This window comes from Diplotaxodon limnothrissa, linkage group LG16 (genome assembly GCF_057381915.1).
Source record: "Diplotaxodon limnothrissa isolate DT_005_m linkage group LG16, D_limnothrissa_male_GT1.1, whole genome shotgun sequence".
Classification (NCBI taxonomy): Eukaryota; Metazoa; Chordata; class Actinopteri; order Cichliformes; family Cichlidae; genus Diplotaxodon; species Diplotaxodon limnothrissa.
The window spans coordinates 37419178-37441277 of NC_140611.1; the positions used below are offsets into that span (position 1 = coordinate 37419178).

Sequence of the window (22100 nt, forward strand, 5' to 3'; positions counted from 1 at the left end):
TTGTTGTTGTTTTTAACTCAACTCTTTATTTCAGTTTGTTTTTCTGAAACAGTCACAGCACAGGAACATGCGTTAATATAAATGCTGAAACATGAATCTATTCGCATTTACTCACATATTAAAATAAAGTCATTCTTAGCAGAACCATAATCCCTATTTAATTCTTTTAAGTTGATAATAAAATAACCTTTTTATTAGAAACGGCACAGATTCTTTTACACTATTTTCTTTGTCATATGACATTTATCTAATTAGGCATGATAAGTTTCTTAGGATACACTTTCTAATTTCTGGTAACTTTAAACCATACATGAGAGGATTTAAAATGGGGGGAATCACAACAAACTCCAGTGACAGAATGATGCCCAGAAATGGATTCAGCTCTTCAAGGTCAATTCTGCTGAGGGCAACATCACAAAACACAGTAATGGAATAATTGACAAAAGTAACAATGTGTGGCAGGCAGCTCTGTATGACTTTGCTCTTGAACAGTGACGAGCGCTTCCTACAAACCAGGAAAATTCGCATATATGTATACAAGACAAAAGCAAGTGGCAGAAACACTGTGGTTACGCTCACAAACATGCCAATAATATTATTGATCACTGTAGGGACACATGACAATTTTACAACAGGCCAGTTGGCACAAAATACCTTAGGTATCTTATTGCCACACAGTGGAAGTCTGGAAGCCAAATAAACACAGGCTGCAACTGAAAAGGCTGGATAGATCCATGCAAAAGCGAGCAACTTGGAGATCACCCTTGAAGTTAGTTTGCTGTGGTAATGCAAAGGCTGGCATATAGCAACAAAGCGATCATATGCCATTATGCCTAAAATAGTAAGCTCATAGGATGCATAGGTGTAAATGATATAGATCTGAGTGTAACAAGCCGAACGTGCAATCAAGTTTGAGTCAGACAGAAGATCTCTTAGAAATCTGAAGAAAAATCCACCAGAGCCATACAGAGAGTTAATTGAGAGGCACATAATAAAAATATACATAGGCTCGTGTAAGGTTTTCTCTCTTGATATTACCACTATTATGACAAGATTCGCTGAGATAATAAACGTATACAAGAGTAAAAACAAAACAAATGCCGGATAGCGGAACTTTCCTATGTACACAAACATCGTCAGATTAAAATATAGTGGATGGGAATTGTTTTCCATTTACCCCATAGGCAATGGGCAGTACCACAGATGAGCAACAGAGAACAACACAATTTAACAGAAATATTTTCAAACCAACCAATTATGTAAAACAACAGGTTAAAAATATTTGTAATAAATCTGGACAAGTTAGAAAATAAACAACTTTTAGTCTCAGTTATATTTAAAATATAAATTCAGCGTTTCTAAGCCTCACCACAACTGAAAGTCCTTTGTGTTGTCAGTGTGTGTGGTCTGTGGAACAGCAGGTAACCACTGAGGATTAAGAGCAGTGCTGAGCGCCTCTTTATGATGGCAGCTGACAGTCATCGTTCCATGGAGAATCTAAAACAATGATAGTTTACTTTATTGATGATTGCACTTGTGTACAAAAATACAAATAAGTACACAGTATTATCATGATTCACTCACCAGACACTTTCTCAGTTACACCATGTTCATATCCAGTTTGAGCCTTTTTTTAACTTCAAAAATGCCTTAATTCTTTATTTTAGAGGTTCCATATTAATATGATAGCATCACAGAGTTACTGCAGGTTTGTCTGCTGCACGTCCATGATGCAGAACCTGCCATTCCACTGCATCTGAACAGTGCTCTTATGGACTGCAATCTAGTCACTGTGGAGGAAACCAACATGATCCCGTCTTTGTGACATGGCATGTTAACCTGTTGGAAATACCCATCAGAACATGAGCACACTATGGTCATAAAGGGACGGACATGGTCAGCAACAATTTGCTTGGTAAGTTATGATGGTATCAACCCTGGTCCAAGTTCCCACTGCATTAAGGCTGTTTGTGACAAGGATGACGCATGACAGGTCCAGAGGTTTGATTTGAGAGCCAACTTTATTCACACAGTGCGGCCTGCAGCTCTCAGCAGCAGGCCGCACACCACACACACCAACAACCCTGAATCCCCGTGTCTCTAACTCTCCGGCCAGATTGCGGATGCCGTGCAGGTGTGTCCGCATGGCACCGCAGACCACGCCCCACCACACTGTTGTCTTTTTCTGTGTTTTGATCTTGTTTAATTAAATATAAACAAGCCTCTAAAAATAATCAGTGGTGATTGTCAGCTCGCTGGGGTTTTTGTTGTTGTTGTTGTTGTTTTTTTTAGCAATATTCGTTTGTGTCTTTAAGCTAAATTTTTAAGACCAGGGCCCTATTTCAGGAAGCCGGTTTAGTGCAGACTCTGAGTAAGTATACCCTGAGTTAACGAAAACTCTGGGTTTCCGGTTTCACAAAGCGAGTTTAGATTAATTCTGAGTGAGTCACTATGACGACACACTCCGTGAAGCTAACCTGCCCCCTAGCAGGTTTACTTCAACTAACCCTGACTTTCCCCGCCTCTTTGTCGGAAACCTGACTGTAGGAAGTGTCAGACATGGCGTGCTCCTTCCTTGAAGAGCCAGTAGATGTTGAAGCCCAAATTCTCCGCAGAGCTCTCCGCCGAGAGAGAGTGATTAGAGCGTGTTTGGACATTTTATCATTTCCTGATGATTTCCTGTGTGAACGTTACCGTTTTTCAGCACAATCTATAATTTATTTGAATAACATCCTCAGGCCTAATATTGCTCATGTGACACATCGCGGACATTCTCTCAGTTCTGTACATATTATTTGTATGGCACTTCGGTTTTTTGCAAACGGGAGCTTTCTGTATAATATTGGTGACGCTGAGCACGTTTCCAAGGCTACCGTCTGTCGGGCAGTCAGGAATGTTACAGTTGCACTGAAACGTCTCCTGTACTCGTTTGTGGTGTTCCCCGGTCATAGACCCACAAGATTTATCAAAGAGGGATGCCACAAAATTGCAGGTAGCAGGATGAACAAAACTTAATTCATGATGTGGTGATACTTGAACTACTACTTAAATTTTACATTTATTTTCAGGGTTCCCAGGCGTGATTGGCTGTATAGATGGCACTCACATTCCAATCATTGCTCCTTCAGTAAATGAAGGAGACTATGTGAACAGGAAGTCTTTCCACAGCATTAATGTACAGGTACATAGTTCCCTGTAGCATTTCAAACTAACAAATTATTTCAATATAGTAATGGATGCTAATTTGTGTTCCTTGCACTGTGAAGATCATATGTGATGCTGCCAACATTATCACAAATGTGGAAGCCAACTGCTCAGCCTCTGTGAGTGGTGGTGGTGGAGGACCCCCACCTGTTTTTCGGGCCTCCGCTTTTTTTCTGTTGGCTATAACGGGTCACATTTGAGCATACAGAGTAAGCAAATATGTACTTGTAATGTGCTCAGATAATTTCAATAAGTGCTTACAGAGGGGAAATTAATGTAGCCTCTAACTGCAATTGATTTACATGGGACAAACAGACCAAGCACTATGGCTCATAATACAATTACACCTTACCTGTTTGGACTATATTTTTATATTTCATTTTTACTTGCTGCCAGGAACGTTTGGGGCCTGTTGGGTTGCACCTGCGCTCAAATCACATCACAAAATAAAATGTATAAAATAAAAAATAAAATAAAATATAATAAAATAACGTGTTAAATGGGTGGAAATCCCTAGATCAATGTTTAAATTAACACTCACGCATTGACTCTATGTTTTGCCATGCATGCTCCCTTTCTTTTGCAGCTGAGGCTGTGTTACTTTTTTTCCGCGGAATTTGCATGTTATCAGCATATGCTGCCATCAGTATTTTGGCCTCAAGCGCTGTAAAATACATTGACCGCGCCTTCTTTCCCTCCGTCTCCATGGTGACTCGCTTAATCTGTGCTCCACTAATCAGGGCTTTATGTATCCTCGTGCGCGCGCTTAACTTGGGGTTAAAGCAACTCCGCGTTGACTGAACTAATTGTTATCAGCCTTTCTGAAACCGAATATTCCGAGTTGGACAGTTTGGGGTTACTCAACCCTGAGTATCGTTTTTCACTCTGAGTTTTCTAAACCGGCTTCCTGAAATAGGGCCCAGGGGTCCGTTCTTCGTACCTCGCTAAGTAAATTAGCTGGATTTGATTGTTGACGATTTCGCATGATCCTGGATCGTTCGGTTCCCCGAAGCTCATCCGGGACTTGCTGCCATAGCAACAGAGCCGTAAGCGTAAACCTGCTCGGGAGCAGGTTTACTTTATGTAAACAGGATTAGATCGCGGCCACGCAGGTATGTCCGCTTCATGTATACGAAAGCAACAGCGATATTCCACCACTGTTTCACCATAAATAAATATTATCAATGTAACTAAAGATAATGCAGCACTTGATCCATTTATTGATTTCACACAGATACATACAGGTCATTTCCTAAAAAAGGGAAATGTACTATTAACATTCTATTACATGTATGTGATTATTACAGATGTAATTCAGATTTCAGAGTAGTAATTGCAAATTACTTCGTGTAATCAAGATGAGAGACCACGGCTATAAAAGCGAAGGTGGATTTGGGAAGTCTGTCGCAGTCATATCCTGTCCGTATACGCGAGCCACCCATTGCGGAAGGTGCAAGATTGATAAGGAGAGTTTTCAGAATTCAGCGTATATTGCGGGATAGACAGGATCCTTTAGCTCAGCGCGACAGTGTGCTCATTGAGAGATATCGATATTCCCGTGAGGGTATTATTTACTTAACCAACTTGTTGACGAGGGGGTGCAGGACCACCACCTGTCTTTTTTTGCTCTGCCCTTTTCTTGGTTGTTGTTATAAACAAACAAACAGATTATTTCAGGGTCTCTTTTCAAGAGACTAAAAGCAATATAAGTGATAAATATTACCATTCTGTAGAATATTCTTATGTTTCACTTTTACCTGTTCCCATGTTCTAGTGGGTCCTGTTGTGGCTCTAATGTGAAAGGGGATATAATATAACATAATAAAATATAATGTAATATAATATTGGATAATATAGTGTAATATAATAGATTTACCCTACCGCCTACTGGTGTTGGCCAGAGGGGCCGATGGCGCGATATGGCAGCCTCGCTTCTGTCAGTCTGCCCCAGGGCAGCTGTGGCTACAACCGTAGCTGCCTCCACCAGTGTGTGAATGTGAGAGTGACTGAATAGTGGCATTGTAAAGCGCTTTGGGTGCCTTGAAAAGCGCTATATAAATCCACTCCATTATTATTGTTATTATTAAATTACTTACGAGTTTAATTTGTCAGCAACTTTCTGCCAGCCCTCTCTCCTTGCTTTTGCAGCCTTTGCAGTGTTCCCTTGCGTTTTAATTAAACTCTGAAACTCCTGAAATCCCTCAATCAAGAGTTCTTGCTCTGCTGCCGAAAAATACCGAGCGCGCTCCTTCGACATTTTCGCCGACCAATCAGAGGGTTGCCGATCAATGTTTCTACTATCGATGCTGTTAGGTATTTTAGTACCATGGGAGCATTTACTGGATATTGTTTTATAGTGACATTATGCAGGAAAACTCTGTCATTCAATAAGGCCCCTTTGTTTTAGTTATTTTTCTCTTTGACCCAAGAATTGATGTGTGAGAATCACAGGCTGGTACAAGGTTGAAATACCACAGAGATCACTCCCTCAGCTACATTAGTTTCTTAATCTTTTAGGAGATGCCTGTTGAAGACCAAATGGTTTGTTTCAGATTTCACTAATGTAAGAACTCTTTGTTTTGTGCCTTGAAAATATGTCGCTGAGATAATCACAATTGTAGCTGAACTGATACACTACACAAAGGATGCTTCTTCACCCAAGGGCAGGAAGACGCTCCCTTATCTTGGTCTGTACTGGTTTAAACTGATAATCTGCTGTCTCATGAATTTTACCCTCTATATAAACTGTTGTACTTGTGAATAAAGTTGAGTCAATTTGGGAAGACAACCTGAAGCAGTCTCTGTTTTCTTGTTCTCCCAAGCTGCTCCCGAGCTCGTACTAACACGCTGAATGGCATGCTTGAATATTACTTGAGAATATATTTGACTGTGTTACAGACTAAGGGACATTCTCTGCTGATAGACGTCCACGCCTCGAAGGAAGTCGATCCACGGATTAGGCCCTGGAAACCGTTTCCTTCAGATGCGTAGCCCCTTTTACGACACCCAGTGATCTCACATTACTTCATCCAGCTGTACTGATCGTCAACAGCAGGTGTGTTCGGGGAACCGGATTAGCGAGCTCACGGTTAGCGCGATGGTTTGGTCTTGGATGTGTCATTTGATCTTGGATGTAGTAAGCGACGTACGAAGAACGGGTCCCAGGGCCCTATTTCAGGAAGCCGGTTTAGTGCAAACTCTGAGTAAATATACCCTGAGTTAATGAAAACTCTGGGTTTTCTAAACCCGCTTTCTGAAACAGACTCCTAATGATGAAACTGCAGCCCATGGGCTCATGGATTGGAAGACATCAAATAGCTCAATGCTTCACTCTGAGGCAAAGATTTGAATTTGTACATGAAGCTTAGGATCAGGAATTTTTTATAGCAAGTAATCCAAACAACACAGCAACATATTAATGGCTAACCTCGTTCAGTCAGATGTTCTCTTGACTAAAGTTTGGTTCATTTTCAGCGACTTTTTTTGCCATATGATTGCATTTAGGCAGCACGGTGGCATGGTGGTTAGCACTGTTGCCGCACAGCAAGAAGGTCCTGAATTCAATTCCACCATCAGGCCGGGGTCTTTCTGTGTGGAGTTTGCTTGTTCTCCCCGTGTTTGTGTGGGTTCCCTCCGGGTACTCCGGCTTCCTTCCACCGTCCAAAGACATGCAGCTTGTGGGGATAGGTTAATTGGATAATCCAAATTGTCACTAGGTGCAAATGAATGTGAGCGCGAATGGTTGTCTGTCCCTGTGTGTTGGCCCTGCGACAGACTGGCGACCTGTCCAGGGTGTACCCTGCCTCTCGCCCTATGACAGCTGGGATGGGCTCCAGCACCCCCCGCGACCCTGAAAAGGATAAGCGGAAGCGAATGGATGGATGGATGATTGCATTTGTCTCTGACCATCAGGGACCCTGAAATTGACTTTTATTCAGTGGAAAGGAGATAACACTCATCCTCCATCTTTGCTGTCCTAATGTATTTATATTATCCTTAACACAGCTTTGTAGCTAGCCACCAGGTAGCACACCATTATATGCCAGCAAGCCCAACTTTAATAACCCTTCAAACATTGCTGCTGTTTAGTTTTTCCATCTTCATTTATGCATAAAGTGATTGCAGAACAGTACATGTTAGTCTCTTAGAAATCCATTAGTCAGAACATGGTACATCATCTTTAGATGGAGACCAGCGAGCTAACTTCCTGCTAACTTCTAATCAGTTAAGTCTCATAAATCCTCTTTTCATGGTTGTCTGGAGGTTCAACTTTGTTGTCACACCTGGGAGAGCAGCCAAACAGAATATTTTATTAAAGACGAAAGATTTTAGGCTGTTTAACTCACTGTTTGTTTAGGTTTGGGAACTGAAGAAGAGTTTGAACCTGGAAATGACCAATGACGTCAGAGGCCGCTGTATTTAAACACTGCCTCTGATTGGCTGACTAGAGATTTGTGTTAAAGAGACAGATTTGTGAGCGTGGGTAGCTAACTGCTGGTGATAGAAGCTGTTAAGTCAAACATGACTTTCAATAGCACCAGTTAACTTTTGAAAGGCCCAAGAGGGGGGGAAATAAGAGAGAAATATCCTGCGAAGATGACGTCACTTCCTGTTTTGCTGATGTGTGCTGTCACAATGCGATGACGTTTATTCCAATGTAGGAAGTGCCATGAGCAGCTGATCAAATCAGCAAAACGTGTTTGTGGATTGTAATGTTTTTGTTGTTGCCAGCGGTTTTTATGCGATTTTTCCAAAGTGGAAGGAAACCGCGGCCTGGGACAAGTTGAGTGCGTGATGTGTAAGTAAAACCCTCCGTTTTCATATGCAAAAAATTATTGCTTTAGCACGTTTTGGTTTCAATTCTGAAACCAAGATGAATTTATACATGATTGAAAAAAGAAAAATGTAGACAAAGGAAGGAACAGCTCATGATCTCAGCAGGATAAGCGTTTACAGACTATACTATATGCATACTGTGAAAGTAAATAATAGATGTTTTTCAATGGCCAAGTCAGTCACCTGAACTCAACCTCACAGAACATTTTCAGGTATTAAAACAAAAGTAAAGGCCTGACAGAGCCTCTCAAGGCTGATGTTCAGTAATCTTTGTCTGGGACTTTATTCCACATTTTAAAAACACAACTACTATTTAAACACAACTACAGTAAACAATTACTTTTGATCTTCTGAAATGGTGGACAGCAGTAAACATATATTATGTTGTTTTGGAATAACTGGGCTGAAATAACTGATGATGCTTATTTGGGAAGGACTTATCGGGTTCAATATTCCAAATCACATTTGAGGTCTCAGGTCCTTACTTTTAACTCCCTGTATGTGTATTTAGGTGGATAGAGTGATGCATAATGGAATACTAAAGATGGATTCATATGCATGAAGGATTTATAGGACAGACAAAATCTGTTTAATTTCAAACGTTTAAAACAACTTATCAAAAACACACACAGGGGCATGAATGATGCAAGGACACTGAAAAGAATTGCGTGAGTCCCTCGGCCCTTCTAGATGCCCATCACGGCCATGAACCCCCACGTGTATCTGCCTTAGGTGCCAAAACACAGAGCTTGGGTGATTAGTGTCAGTAAAGTGAACTTGGGTGAGCTGTAGTCAAATAACGTTTAATTCATCTCCTGGTTCAATGTTTGATGAGGCTGAAAGTAATGAGAACCCATGGGATGGCTCACTGCTCAAGTTGGAAATGGTCAACAGGTCATTACCTTCATTATCCCACAAGAGCAATTATACACACTTTGCAACGCCCAGAGGGCTGTGCTGGGTTACCAAATCAAAACAAAGATGTTTTTCAGTGTAAGTGGTCAAGAGAAGATCGCAAACTATGACAAACATAGAGTGAAACCAGCTGACTGACCTAATGAACATGTTTGTGAGACTCTATGATGGCAGCAGTCATAAACTCTATTCCATACGTTTATGCTACACTGTATATGCATAAAAGGGCCCATAGCAGTATTTACCTTTAAGGGAACAGTGTTACTACTACTAATACTGTATATGTTCGTTTTGTTTTGTTTGTAGTGTAGTAAATGTCAGATAAAGGAAGCATGACAGATGTTTACTTTGACTATATGAACATTATGTCGGCGTTGGTAATGGGTATTAATTTTTAAATAACTGAATATGAATAACTTGTATAATATCTTACTGTACTGTGCAATACTTTCTATGAAGATATAGCACATTTTGGGGTAGAAACAAAATTCCCAAATAAGATTCTAAAGTCCTAAATGTTGCCAGCACAAACAAAGTTAGTAGAATTTTAAGCAAAGCAAAAGACATTTTCTGAAAGTTTGACCTTATGTGATCTTGAAGAAGAGGTCAGAGGTCCAAAGTGATATTTAGAATCCTCATATATCATTCCCTACATATCAATATGTTGTTAATGCAAATAATGACAGTAAGAAACATAGTCTTAAATACCTTTTATAATGCATTTTTCTCACTTTGACCATCAGATGAATCTATTGACCTTAAAGCAGAGGTCAGAGGTCAAATGTGACATGATATTTTTACGAGGCCTTTTGGCAATTTTTAACCAATAAATCATTAACTGGAGCTTGAACACACTGATGAATTATTACTGGATTGTTAACATAACTTTACACTCCTACAAAGTTTCATTCAAAACTATCCTGTATGACACAGACACTCAAAAACATAACCTGCTTGGTCGAGGTTATGACAAAGAATTTTATCACAGCAGTCGGCTATAATATAATCATAGCCAGGTGTCCTTTGCTAAGATAAACCTTTTTTTTAACTGTATATCTTGAAGACATACTGTAAGGAATTTGGGGTATTAAGTGCCATCGTACAGTAAAATGGGTGACAGGAAAAATAATAATAAAAATCATAAGTATGTTTTGCGTTCTCACTTGAAATCATGCAATACAGTGACTAAAACTGTAGTGTGTTCTCCACTTTTCTATTTTGTTAATGTTCCAGTATGAGACAGTACAGTCTGTAGAAATTGTCCCATGAAAGGGTTAAGTAAGAGGCCCTGCCCCTGTTGTGCACTGTTAGCAAATCTGCAGCTGAGTTTAGTTCCTGGCTTCAGAGACACCTTTCAACTCGTAAGAAGCATTTTTTCTTCATCGGTTTTACTTTCTGCTTTTCTTCCCTCAGTGTTTTAAACGTATCTCTGCTCTCATGTTTGAGACTGCAGCTTCAGTTCAGTGATTTTTTTTCCTGTTAATGCTTTGATTAATGTGGAAAAACGTCAGTGCAGGAAAAAACAGGAGTCCAGTGTGTGTCCGGACAGAAAGCAGCTCTAACAGAGACTGTAGCAAGAAGACGAGAGAAGACATGCAGAAGCTTTATTAACAGAAAAGCAATTAAAGTCAAACAGGAGGCTGAAGGGCAATACGGGCGAACTTTGCTCCACAAAGAAGGCTGCTTTACAGCCCAGATTAAAAGGCCGCAGTTGTAAAGAGAAGAGTGAAAAGGCAACTCCATGGCATACCGGCTCTTTGAAGGGAAGGATCATGCTTCCATCTACCAAAAGTATCGCTTTACACCTCCAGCAGGGCTCAAGGATATTATTATTCAGTACTTAGATAAAAAGGTATGCTTAAAATATAATGTGCAAATTATCTTCACATATGAAGGCCTTTCCTAAGGAAAGACATTAAAAAGTAGCAAACTCCTTTCTGCAACTCCAGAAGGGACAGCCACATGAGCTGGCGGTGGATCTGGGATGTGGAACGGGACAGAATTCACGTCTGCTGGCACCGCACTTCAAGGAAGTAGTGGGTCTTGACATCAGTGAGTGTCAAGTGGAGGAGGCTAGAGCTGTGCCAGGGCACCCCAACATCACATACAGGTAGGAGAGCTTCCGGGCTGCAGCCTGTAGGAGTGTGTACAGTAAAGTACTTCGAGCAAGTGATTTGCAATATCATGCCATGGGCGGTATCTGCCTTCTTATCTGGCTCACAGCAAGAAAGTAAATAAAAGTTTTCTTAATGTCAAACTGTTCTTTCAAGACCATGTCCACATTTCTCTTATAACTGCCAAGTCCACAGCTTGAGGAACATTTCTATTGTAAATCACTTGTTGAGTACTTCCTTCATGTTTCACCGCAATATATTTTCCTGAGTATTATCAAGCTGATCAGCTTTTAGCTGACTAGGTAGAAGGATCCCTTTACATGGGCAGGTTGTGTATTGTGTCTGTTGCATTTGCAGAAAGGGGACAGCAGAGGAGCTTCCATTTTCAGATGGATCTGTAGACCTGCTGACGGCAGCTTCAGCAGCGCACTGGTTTGATCAGTCGAGGTTTCTGGCAGAGGCAGCTCGGGTCTTGAAACCCAGAGGCTGCATGGCTCTGCTGGGCTTCAGCGATTATAACACCAAACCCACCTACCAGAACTGTGGAGACAGGCTCAAAAACATCTATGAAGAGGTAGGTGCAGACTGATAATCAGAGTAGTGTTAGTCCATTCCCATGTGCACCGTTGGATTCCTTTCAGTGCTCCTGGATCTCTCCCTGAAAGTGTCCTGTTCTACTCAAACATCCATGTGTGCATGAGCGTTATCACCTTGGCAATCAAACATCGACTTTGCCAAAGAGCCTGCAGCGTCTGAGACAGAATCAGCTCATGAATGTGACAAAGAACACTTTTTTGCAAAATGCCAGTTCTTTTCACTTCATACAAAGCGTCATTTGTAAATTTTCTTGAAGTTTAATTACTTCAGCTGCAGTTTTTCAGTATATTTTCATGTTCAGTGAGAGAAATCTGGTCTGTTTAGAGTCAGATTCAGTGCTGTGACTGAGGATCTGTGTCTAGTTTTGTTAAACGTCATCACTGACAGTGTTTGTTCACATGTGAAGGTGGATTCAAACATCTTCCGAGCACGTGTCTTTATGTGAGAGAAGAATAAAACTCGAGCAGTGATACTGTCCTGAAGTAATCTATCTGTAGCGAATCAAAGTGCAACAAACTGTCTGTGAAGTTAATTATCTCAGTTTCAACATCAGCAACGTGGTTAATTTTTAGCGCTGACAAAACCTGGTGCAAAAACGCTGCTTTTGTTGCTTTCCAAGAAGAGTTTCAGATCCCTGTTCCTGCTCGGCTTCCATGAAGTTCTTGTATTTCACTGTGTTTAGTCTCATTCATGATGATTCAAACTGTAATCTTTCACCACAGAAATCTGCTTTCCACAAACGAACCACACAGCTTTACTTCTGACTTCAGTAAATACTTAGAAGTATTTACATCAGTCTTTCTTTTGTCACTGTGACATCTCTCGGGGCTAGAAACTTTCAGAAACAGTGACGGTGCATTCCTTTGTGCACATCTACATACATTAAAAAAAAAAAAGTAGTTGCTTAAAAATAAAAGCAGCAAAGTTGTGTTGTGATTTGTGACCCGTGTGCCACATGATTGCATCCACTCAGAGGCAAACACAAACATATATAGATCTATAAATAGAGATGTACAGATAGATAAGATGTATAATAACAATAAAAGTGAAGTGTACAGCAATTTAAAATTAAAGACAAAAATGATAAACACCAAGACAAACACAGCAGCCAGCACTGGACTGGCTTTTAAGGTGGAACACCCGACTAAATATAGTTTGCCTAATGTAGCGTTGACTAAAGGCTTGGGGAAAGAGCCAGCAATTCTGTCTCTTAACAAAATCGAACACTACAGCTAAGCTTTCTCTCTGTTATAAAATGCATAACTTTTTATTTTAAAATGTTTGTACTTTGGTAAATGTCTCTTGTTGAAGAATAATACTGGGCACTGACTGTTTTGAGAATCTCATATTTTTGTAAAGTCACTATTTGCAGCAGTTCCACCATTCACTGCTTTAATGTATCATTTGTTTGTCTTTTTAGAGATGTACTACTTTGACAGCTTTTGCAGACAGTCACATAACAAATGGTGCAGTACCATCTCACACCTCTATGAACTCACTTCCAGGTGAAGCAGGCGCTGCAGCCGTACATGAGCAACCCAGTAGCTGTAGCTGACGGTAAGCTGGACCCGCTGTACTCTGCCATCCCCTTTCCAGATAAAGAGAGGTAAACACAAACACATCCCTGTCTTTATGCTACCTCTGTGATGGTTAAATAAAAACCGCTTAAGCACAAAAACAGCATTAACTTGTTGCTTCAGAGGAAACTCACTGCCAACAATACAAACTTAGGCTGGAATGTTTTTTTCAGCTGTGTGTAAAACTAATCTTGTGCCTTATAGGAGACATTATTGGTGCTTTTTCATCAGATTCATTGTATTATTTTACTGATCCGACAGGATTGATTGTTTTCAAGCAAAGTCCTTGATCTCAGTGAGGCATCTGGTGGGTTTCATGCAAAGCTGGTCCATGTTCCAAGCCTACGCTCTGAAAGACCCCAAAGGTGCTGAAGAGCTGCTGTCCAACACTGAGAGGAGGTCACCTGCACACACAAATTCAGATATTTAACTGGCCCGTGCCTGTTATTGTGATCTGACTCACACTTTTTGGTGTCACTGATCTTCTTACAGGTTCCTTCAAGAGATGGGAGTCACGTCTCCTGACACTGAAGTGGAACTTGAACTGGATTATTACTGCATCCTGGCCTGCAAACCACATTAATCAACACTTCAACATTCAGTGAATATCACTGTGAGATACATAAACCTGTTGTTCTAAATAAACCATGTTTTTATCAGCAGATTCTGTGTTTTACTGATTTTCTTGAACTGGACACATGTTTCATTTTGAAGTGAATAACCGGTGTCTGACATGCACAGTCACAGGTTACATAAGTGGAAAGAAAGAATTGAAGATTAACCAGCTGTGTCACGTCAGGGGGTGGAGGTGGGTGGGTGCTTAGATGAGTCTGTCAACGGTCTTGATATTGTGGGTGGCCTGTCCTCTTATTGTAACCATATCAGTGCCCCTTCCTTAATATTTCCAATAGTTAATCTGATGTTCCAGCTGAAAGAATAGCTGTCATTATCACTCGGAAATCAATTTAAGAGATTTTTCACATAATGAACTGTCAGAATCAATAGATATGTCTTAGTGTAGGTATTATTTAGGTGTAGTGTAAAATCCATCCATCCCCTCGTTTCCACTTCTCATGGTGGGGTTGGAGCCTATCCCAGCGGGTACTCTTAAAACTTTACAACTTAAAGTGGCCGAATGGGGTCAAGATTAACTCTCTGTGCCAAATGTATTTTGCTAAGTAACTGTAAATCTCTCAAGAAAAGATATCGCTGAAGTTCATCATAATTAATTCCTTGGAGGTTTTTTCATGAACGTAATCCATTCTTCTAAAGGTACCTAACACGTGGGAAAAGAGGAAGCCATTATGTTTCCTTGCAAAATAAAATGTGTTGTAGGTGACATTTAAACTTTTGGTACAGGAAATACTGAAAGACTCCACTTTAGCTGTAACACACACACACACACACACACACACACACACACACACACACACACACACACACACACAGGAGTTTTTATTGGTTCTGACGGGAGCACATACCATCACATGACCCGTAATCTAACCCTTTTCTCACACAGCGCTTTTGAGCTTGACCCAGATTTCAGTTTAATGTTAATATCATGGCTTAATTTTGACATTTAGAATATTAGAAATCAGTATTATGTAGGGGAAGAAGAAAACAACAACATTATTATAACAACAAGCAAAAAATAGGAGTATAAAAAAAGACTGTCTCTTTAAAAGGCTCTAATTATGAAGCAAAGCAGGTTTTGGCAGGAGTGGGACCTCCCACTCCACTGTGTGTCTTTCTTTGTGTTTGTGACAGTGGAGTGTAGAGTTTCACTTCTCTTATCTGATCAAAAAGAAAGATACACAGACAAAAAAACAACAACACCACATTAGGTAACTTATTACTTAAACTGATGCTGGTTCAGCTGTTTGAGAAGGCTTCAGCTCACCATGGCCTACCGCCTGTTTGAAGGTAAGCAGCATGCTTCTTCCTACTGGAGGTACAGGATCTCTCCATCAGGTCATCTATTTCAACACGTGCTCGACTTCCTGGAAAAACATGTAAGTGTGACAAATGCTTCTCCTTCGAGAATCCTTTCAACTGTAAACTGCCATCAAACATTTACAGCGCGTTAACGACATGTTGAATATTTTGTCAGAAAGGTCGGCCCTTTGAGCTGGCAGTTGACGTGGGCTGCGGCTCAGGACAGGGCACTCTGCTGCTGGCCAGACACTTTGCCTCTGTGGTGGGCACTGACGTGAGTCCCGCCCAGCTGGAAGTGGCTTTGCAGCACGCCAAAGAGCCGAACATCACGTACAAGTAAGAAAAGACCAAACAAGTCAGAATTCATCAAAACTCGTGCCTGTAAAAAAATAAAATACCACAGTTAATGCCACATCATTTGTTCTGTTCTAGTAGGAGAATGTTCCTTAATGTAAGCCTCACAGCATGACCAGCCTTCACAGGACAGGGGTTACATTGTTCTGCCGCGAGCTACGTGTTTTCAGAAGTCCTGCATAAACACTCTGAAAAATGATCCTGCAGTCAGTCAAAAGTTTCACTTGGCCTTTGTTCCTCTTTCATCTTCAGACAGTGTGGTGCCGAGGAGCTGCCACTCGCTGACAGCTCAGTGGACCTGGTGACGGCCATGTCTGCCTTCCACTGGTTTGACAGGCCACGCTTTCTCGAAGAGGTCCACAGGGTCCTGAAGCCCCACGGCTGCTTAGCCTTGCTCAACTACACCATTGACATGGAGCTCAGCTACGCCGACTGCTGCTCACACTCACTAAATCAAGTCTGCAAAGAGGTGCTCGCATAATATCCACCTAGAATAGACTGCTGTGTTTTCATTACCACTGTTTATAGTCTAGTGGTTTTTAAAGTAATGCAGCAAAACCATTTCTGGAAAAATTCTTGAGTGCTCACTTATACACCACAAAGTCAATATGATTACTAAAATAACTCTTTTCTTTAAGACTAAACATTATTCAAGCCTCATATTCATGTCCAGGAAGGTGATTTCAGTTAAAATAGTTACATTTAAACTAAATAATTCTTACAGAAAAGATTTATGTAAAAAGGATTAGATGTTCCTGTGTTTAAAGTCTGTTTTAGAGGGTAAAAAAAAGTCCACCTTAACTAATAAATATATAAGGAAGGAGGGTTTGTGTGCCACTCAGATGTTATTTTATAGGAATGTGAGCGGTGAATAACGGCGCTTTCAAAAAACAGCCAAAAGATGATAAATAATAATAAAGGAAGCATCTCCTCTCTGCTTTCGGTGGAGTTTTATGCACCAGGTTCATTGCCACATCATCCAGAGAAACAGCACTTGGTGCAGTGCAAACATAAGGACACAGAGTTTGGATTACTTTGTTGTTAAGAAACTAAGATGATGTGCGTTGCCATCTAGAGGGCGTTTCTGGTAAAACAGCCTGAGCTGAGGGGTGCAGTTGTTTGAGTTGATGAGTGAGGTGCACCAACTTTGAGTGGACTGTAACACACAGCTCATAGTTATCATAACTTGAATATTACCGAGTTATGTCTGATTGATGCTCTTTGTAATATTATTAACAAATTCATAATAAATACTTCTCATGGCCTTTTCTGTTGGATTTGCCAGTTTTATGCAGCGTTGCAGCCGTACCGCAGCCCCCACCTTGGAGTGAGCTCTATTAACTTGTACCGGGAGGCCTTAGAAACTATTCCCTACCCTCACAAGGAATGGTAAATAATCCTAACTCTAATTGTTTCTTAATATGGAATTTTCGCAGCAGACCACCATTACTTATGTAACAGACGTTTTAATTCTTTCCAGCATATACATGTTGTGTACTTTATAATTTGTAACATTTAAAAAATAAATAAATAAAAATATCACTTTAGCTATTTTAATGTTCAGCATCCACTTTAAAAAAAAAATCCCCTTGGCATGTCTGATGGGTATTTTATTTATCTCTCTCTCTCTCCACTGACTGCGTTCATGCCGCGAGTGTATTTTGTGTTACAGGCAGGAGTGTTTGTGGGACAGAAAGACCATGCCTCTGTCCAGCTACATGGGGCTGGTGGAGTCTTTCTCCAGCTATCAGGCTCTGCTGAGAGACGACCCGCAGGAGGCCTCCAGACTCTCCCAGGACATCTGTCAGAGGTGAACCGGGACCTTCACGGTGTATATGTGTCATAATGACAATAATGTGTTTTGACAGTTTAATGTTCCTCAGTGTTAAAATCTATTACATACAGTAACATGACAAACATGTCAGCAGGTTTTGTGGGTGATAATAATGTCAGTGGAAAAACCACAATTATAGGTGTAAGACTGGCATTCGTTGTTGTCTAAACGAGTCCCTCTAGCTGAATTATCATGCGCTCTGCTTCCTGTGTTTCTCTGCATAGGCTGATGTCTGTAATGAAGGTGACCTCTGCAGAGACAGAGGTGGTGGTGGCTGTCAAGTATTTCTACCTTTTGGCCTGCAAACCACAGGAAGCCTGACACCTGTCTCCTCCATTATTATTATTATTATTTTAAACAACAAAAATGAACCTAATTAAGGATCCAGTAGAAAACATGTCCTGTTTTTGTTTTCCCTTCAGTTTCTCTGTGCACAAATGTATCTCTTTGATACTCAAAATTTAGGACAAGCTCAGAAACAAATAGTGCTATATAATGCTTTAATTACATAATTTATTTCCTGTATTTTAACTAAAATTAGTCACGTGTGTACATTTACCGTACAAACATAAGAGTGATATTCATCATCACACTTAATAATCCAGCTTTTATAAAACCAGCCTTTTCATAGAGAAGTTGCACAGAAAGGTTGTGCAGATATTATCTGCTGAATACGCACTTTTCCCAATAAGCACAGAATTATATACTCAGTGTTTGCATCAGATTGCTTTAGTAAATTCTCAGAAACATGTGAAGCCTTCATGGTGTTTCATAAGTTGCCACTAGAGGGAGCCATTGATCAATGTTCTACTGATGACTGAGACCATTCCGATCAGGGTTTTGTAAGTCTGGCAAAGCACCACCATTAAAACCCGACTGCTGTGTCCTTGGTTTCTTCATCATCACCATTATCAGTGTCTGCTTGGCTTCATTGCCCAGGAGGAGATGTAAATGAAGCCCCTGTTACCTTAATGTCGGTGTGCTTGGGCCATTTTCAACCTTCAGTCTTTGAAAGTTCATCGCAGCTTCTCTTAAATTTGTTTGCTCAGAATCTCAGTGAAAAAAAATAGAATTTCCTTAACTATCACAAGGGGTTGGAGTTGCTATTGCTTCTTAACAGTTCTCTATGACCTTGTATCACTCTTGTCTACAGGGCTTTAGAAAACCTTTGAACTTCTCAGGGCCCTCATCCCATTACAGACCACAGTGGATTTATGGGCTTGTTCTCCAGACTAATCCTTTTGTATTCTTGTCTTTACTGAGCTAAGAGTAACTTTGTCATGTTTGTTATGCTTAAAATAGCCTCAATTTTGTTCTCAAACCCTGACTTTCTAACTGAGGGCCTTTATTATAAACACATTATAGTACTGGCAGTGCAGGAGTGTTAAACATTAGAGTGCCACTTGTTGCTGCTGGCATGACTTGAGATCATGGTTTGACTCAGGAGGGCCAAGTAAGCATGTTTGCCTAATCTGAAGTTGGTCTGCTTTAACCTTTAACCTCTTTAACCTGACAGGACATCCTCAAAATATGTAGTTACCTACATTTTGTTTCACTCTATATCATTTTATTTTTACAGTATCTTCTTGTCTTCCTCCTCTGACCAGGCAGAAGTATCTAACAAAATCTGTTAAATAGTGAAAAACATGACATTCTCACTTCCCGGTGCTTTTTGATTTTCTTCTTCCAATTTCTGGATTTTTAAATGATTTTTTTTTACCTTTAACTTTTTAGTTTCCTTTGAACATTATTGCAGTTTTTTTACTGCTTAATGTAATTAATGTAGTGAAGGCTACAGCTGATTTAAACTATGATAGAATAATAGTTGTAAATAATATTACTTTCATGTATTAAATACAACAATTTACTACGGCACATCTGCGTCCTCCTTTCTCTCTGATGTTTCAAGTGCATGGGCTCCATTCAGATCTCATTATAAGCACCCTGCTATTATCTAAAGATATGGAAGGAAATCAATAGCTGTCTGTCCTTTGAAATCACATCTGTTCTGTCAGGCTGCTGACAAAGCTTAGCAGAAAGTCAGCTTGAAGGGATTTATTTTTATTGATCTGCTTTTGAATTACATCTTTGCACAATGGGGTACTCTGTGCATGCATCTCTGCAGACTCCACATCTTTGGGCACAGTCGGTGTCTATGTAACAGTTTCTGATTTTAATGGGAAATGATTAAAAATAATGTGAAAGCTGAGAATAATTTGAGGACCACCTGGAAGTCAAGAACACAAACAAACCAAGATCAGAATCTTCAACTCTGATCTTAAATCAGTTTTGCTCTGTGGTGCAGAACATAGGAAGCTGAGAAAGGCTCACAGACCTTCATCAGCAGCTGTCTAAGGAACATTTTGAAGACTTACTGGTCTAACTTGATCTGCAATGACCTGTAGGAAAAAGCAAAACAAAGACCTGCAGAAGAAGAGGAGGATGAGATGGGTAGGACTCAAGGGAACACCACCACTAGACGAGCCTGAAGGAAAGGAAAAAAGAGGCAGCCCAGAGTTTGAATAAGCAAATATTTGAATATACAAATATGAGCTAGAGCTCATTTGCATCCTCCTCCATCCCTATACAATGATCAAACAGAAGCAAAGGGGCTCAAGGAGAGTTTTAGTTTCGTCAGCGCACGTGTGCGGTGATTTGTGACTGAAAACTCTGTGCTTTACGTCAGAGACGCCAGGCTCTGATAGTAACTCTCATTGAATTCTGCAGAATGTGCTGGAGCAACTTCAAACCAACTGAGATATTCTGTCAAACAGTGAGCATGTCTGATGTGTCTGCTAAACACGTGTTTCCATCTGTGCAGTCTTCAATGTTATGCATTAAAAACCAAAGCAAGGATATTAATAACAGACAAATAATTTTGTAGAGCATACATCGTAAAATGAACACAAGCACAAACAGTCCTCTCGTGACTCAGTGTTTTCTGGTACTTGCAAACACTGCACATTACACATCAGCTTCCCGCATGCCCGAGGACAGCATGACCAAATACTTCCATCAGGGTCTACTTTTTGACACAATTCTTCTTTCAGCGCTTTGCCCTGTCACGTCGCATATTCCTAAAGCTCACCTACAACAATAACACCACATCTAATGGTACATGAGTAAAGGTGGATTGCTTGTAATGGGTTTGACACAAAAGGTATGCCTTTTTCTGACATGACAAATTTGAGCCTGATACACGTTCTCTGGTAGCACTAAGCTACATCTCTTACTCTGCTCAGGAATCACTACTGCAGGGAATTTCAGCTCATAACATTCTTCTACATTTCACACATAAATTAGTCTGAATGAAAAGGCAGCAAGGTTGATGGCTGTCTGTATTTACCATCAGGTATAAGCATGACTGATCTGCAGCTAAACTCTGATCTTCTGTGTGTTCAGACACTTTTCCATCAGAATCAGCACAAACATTTTGTTTTTTGTTGTTGTTGTTTTTTTTTAAACTTTGAGCTACAGAAGCTCGTCTGTCGGATCAGACCTTAAATCCTCATGTGCATCCATGAACCTTGGTGGTCCATGACCCGTCACTGGATTACCACTGTTCCTTCCGTGGACCACTTTTGATCGATCCCTATAAACCAGGAGCAGGGCTGTGGTTGTGATCCAGTCATCTAACATCACAGTTTGGCCTTTTGTCAAACTCAAAACTCACCGTTTTTCCAGCTTCCAACATCAACTTTGAAGACAAAATGTTCTCCTGCTCCCTGATATAGTCCACCCACTAACAGGTACCATGATGAAGAGATAATCAGTGTCATTCAGTTCACCTGCAGCGGTCAGAGCATTACACCTAATCGGTGTAAGTGTTAGCGCAGAGATGGACTGGCATCCTGTCTGCACTGTGCTCTGTAAAACCTCTGTTCCCTGAATCAAACAAGGATGGATTGTTTTGTCTCACACAATAGTAACAGATTTTTGATAGAACCTAGCTGATAATAGCAAGTTTGCAACAGACATAATAACGGTATAAAAATGATATCACAAGCATTACTCATGTTCTTGTGGATACATTTTCCTTTAAACTGAGTGGACACTGTGCCAACATCTGGGTCATTTGGTCCAGTGGGGAGAGCAAAGCCCCAAGTGTAACTTTTTGTTTCTGCATGATTAAGACTGGAGCCTCTGGGGCTGATGTCACTGCTGCTGCAGTCGCAGTGTGATCTGAATTGACAGCCAGACATGACTTTATTGTGCATTCAGAGTAACCAGGGGTACTTCTGGGGACATTTAAGAAAAATCTTTGTTAAAACTATTTTTTCTTTTTATTCTGTACTTTGGTTTCTGAAAAAATATGAGCAAATCTTTGGTTCACCCATAAACTACAGATGTTTATTGTGCCAGTTAGAAAATGAATTAGAAATAACAAAGAGCCGTTGTCCTTGGATACAAGCACATAACATACAGTGGTTTAATAAAGTACCAATAACAGTTTAACTGTATTTACATTATTTAGGTGACCTGCAAATTGTCACCAAAGAAATACTTAAAATATACAGTCATTTTAAGTGTTGCATAAATTTTGCAGAAAACAAGCAATATTTCCCCATCCTACATTATAAGTACGCTGTGGAGCCATATTATTGAGTGACTTACCTTTTTACATCGTTATTTATTAAAATAGTTTTTAATCTTCCTTATATTGATGTGCATGATGGATATTCTATGTTTATTTGTTCTTTTTTGCTTACTCTGTACTTAGAAGCTGCTGAAATT

At 40.3% G+C, this 22100-nt stretch overlaps 3 protein-coding genes across 3 annotated transcripts; 2 read left to right on the forward strand and 1 right to left on the reverse strand.

Moving 5' to 3' along the window:
- Positions 1 to 243: 243 nt before the first annotated feature.
- LOC146616644 (olfactory receptor 4B13-like) lies at positions 244 to 1173 on the reverse strand. The gene has a single exon (XM_085374328.1). The coding sequence runs from the start codon at positions 1171 to 1173 to the stop codon at positions 244 to 246; it is 930 nt and encodes a 309-aa protein (XP_085230454.1).
- Positions 1174 to 10312: 9139 nt separating this feature from the next.
- LOC146616645 (putative methyltransferase DDB_G0268948) lies at positions 10313 to 13899 on the forward strand. Its single transcript, XM_085374004.1, has 6 exons — positions 10313 to 10807; positions 10905 to 11065; positions 11427 to 11643; positions 13172 to 13272; positions 13505 to 13642; positions 13736 to 13899. Exons 1-6 carry the CDS (start codon positions 10697 to 10699, stop codon positions 13824 to 13826), a joined length of 819 nt encoding a protein of 272 aa, XP_085230130.1. The 5' UTR covers positions 10313 to 10696; the 3' UTR covers positions 13827 to 13899.
- A 1237-nt stretch (positions 13900 to 15136) lies between these two features.
- On the forward strand, positions 15137 to 17828 carry LOC146616646 (putative methyltransferase DDB_G0268948). Its single transcript, XM_085374003.1, has 6 exons — positions 15137 to 15255; positions 15354 to 15514; positions 15785 to 16001; positions 16818 to 16921; positions 17205 to 17342; positions 17591 to 17828. The coding sequence occupies exons 1-6, from the start codon at positions 15145 to 15147 to the stop codon at positions 17685 to 17687; spliced, it is 828 nt and encodes a 275-aa protein (XP_085230129.1). The 5' UTR covers positions 15137 to 15144; the 3' UTR covers positions 17688 to 17828.
- Positions 17829 to 22100: the final 4272 nt, after the last annotated feature.

Excerpts from the sequence above, each read along its gene's own strand:
- LOC146616644 (XM_085374328.1), bottom strand. The coding sequence starts at position 1,173 with ATGGAAAACAATTCCCATCCACTATATTTTAATCTGACGATGTTTGTG.
- LOC146616646 (XM_085374003.1), top strand. The coding sequence starts at position 15,145 with ATGGCCTACCGCCTGTTTGAAGGTAAGCAGCATGCTTCTTCCTACTGG. Across the intron at positions 16,002-16,817 it reads TAAATCAAGTCTGCAAAGAG|TTTTATGCAGCGTTGCAGCC; the intron begins GTGCTCGCATAA and ends TGGATTTGCCAG. Across the intron at positions 17,343-17,590 it reads TCCCAGGACATCTGTCAGAG|GCTGATGTCTGTAATGAAGG; the intron begins GTGAACCGGGAC and ends TTCTCTGCATAG.
- LOC146616645 (XM_085374004.1), top strand. The coding sequence starts at position 10,697 with ATGGCATACCGGCTCTTTGAAGGGAAGGATCATGCTTCCATCTACCAA. Across the intron at positions 10,808-10,904 it reads TTCAGTACTTAGATAAAAAG|AAGGGACAGCCACATGAGCT; the intron begins GTATGCTTAAAA and ends CTGCAACTCCAG. Across the intron at positions 13,273-13,504 it reads CCCTTTCCAGATAAAGAGAG|GATTGATTGTTTTCAAGCAA; the intron begins GTAAACACAAAC and ends CTGATCCGACAG.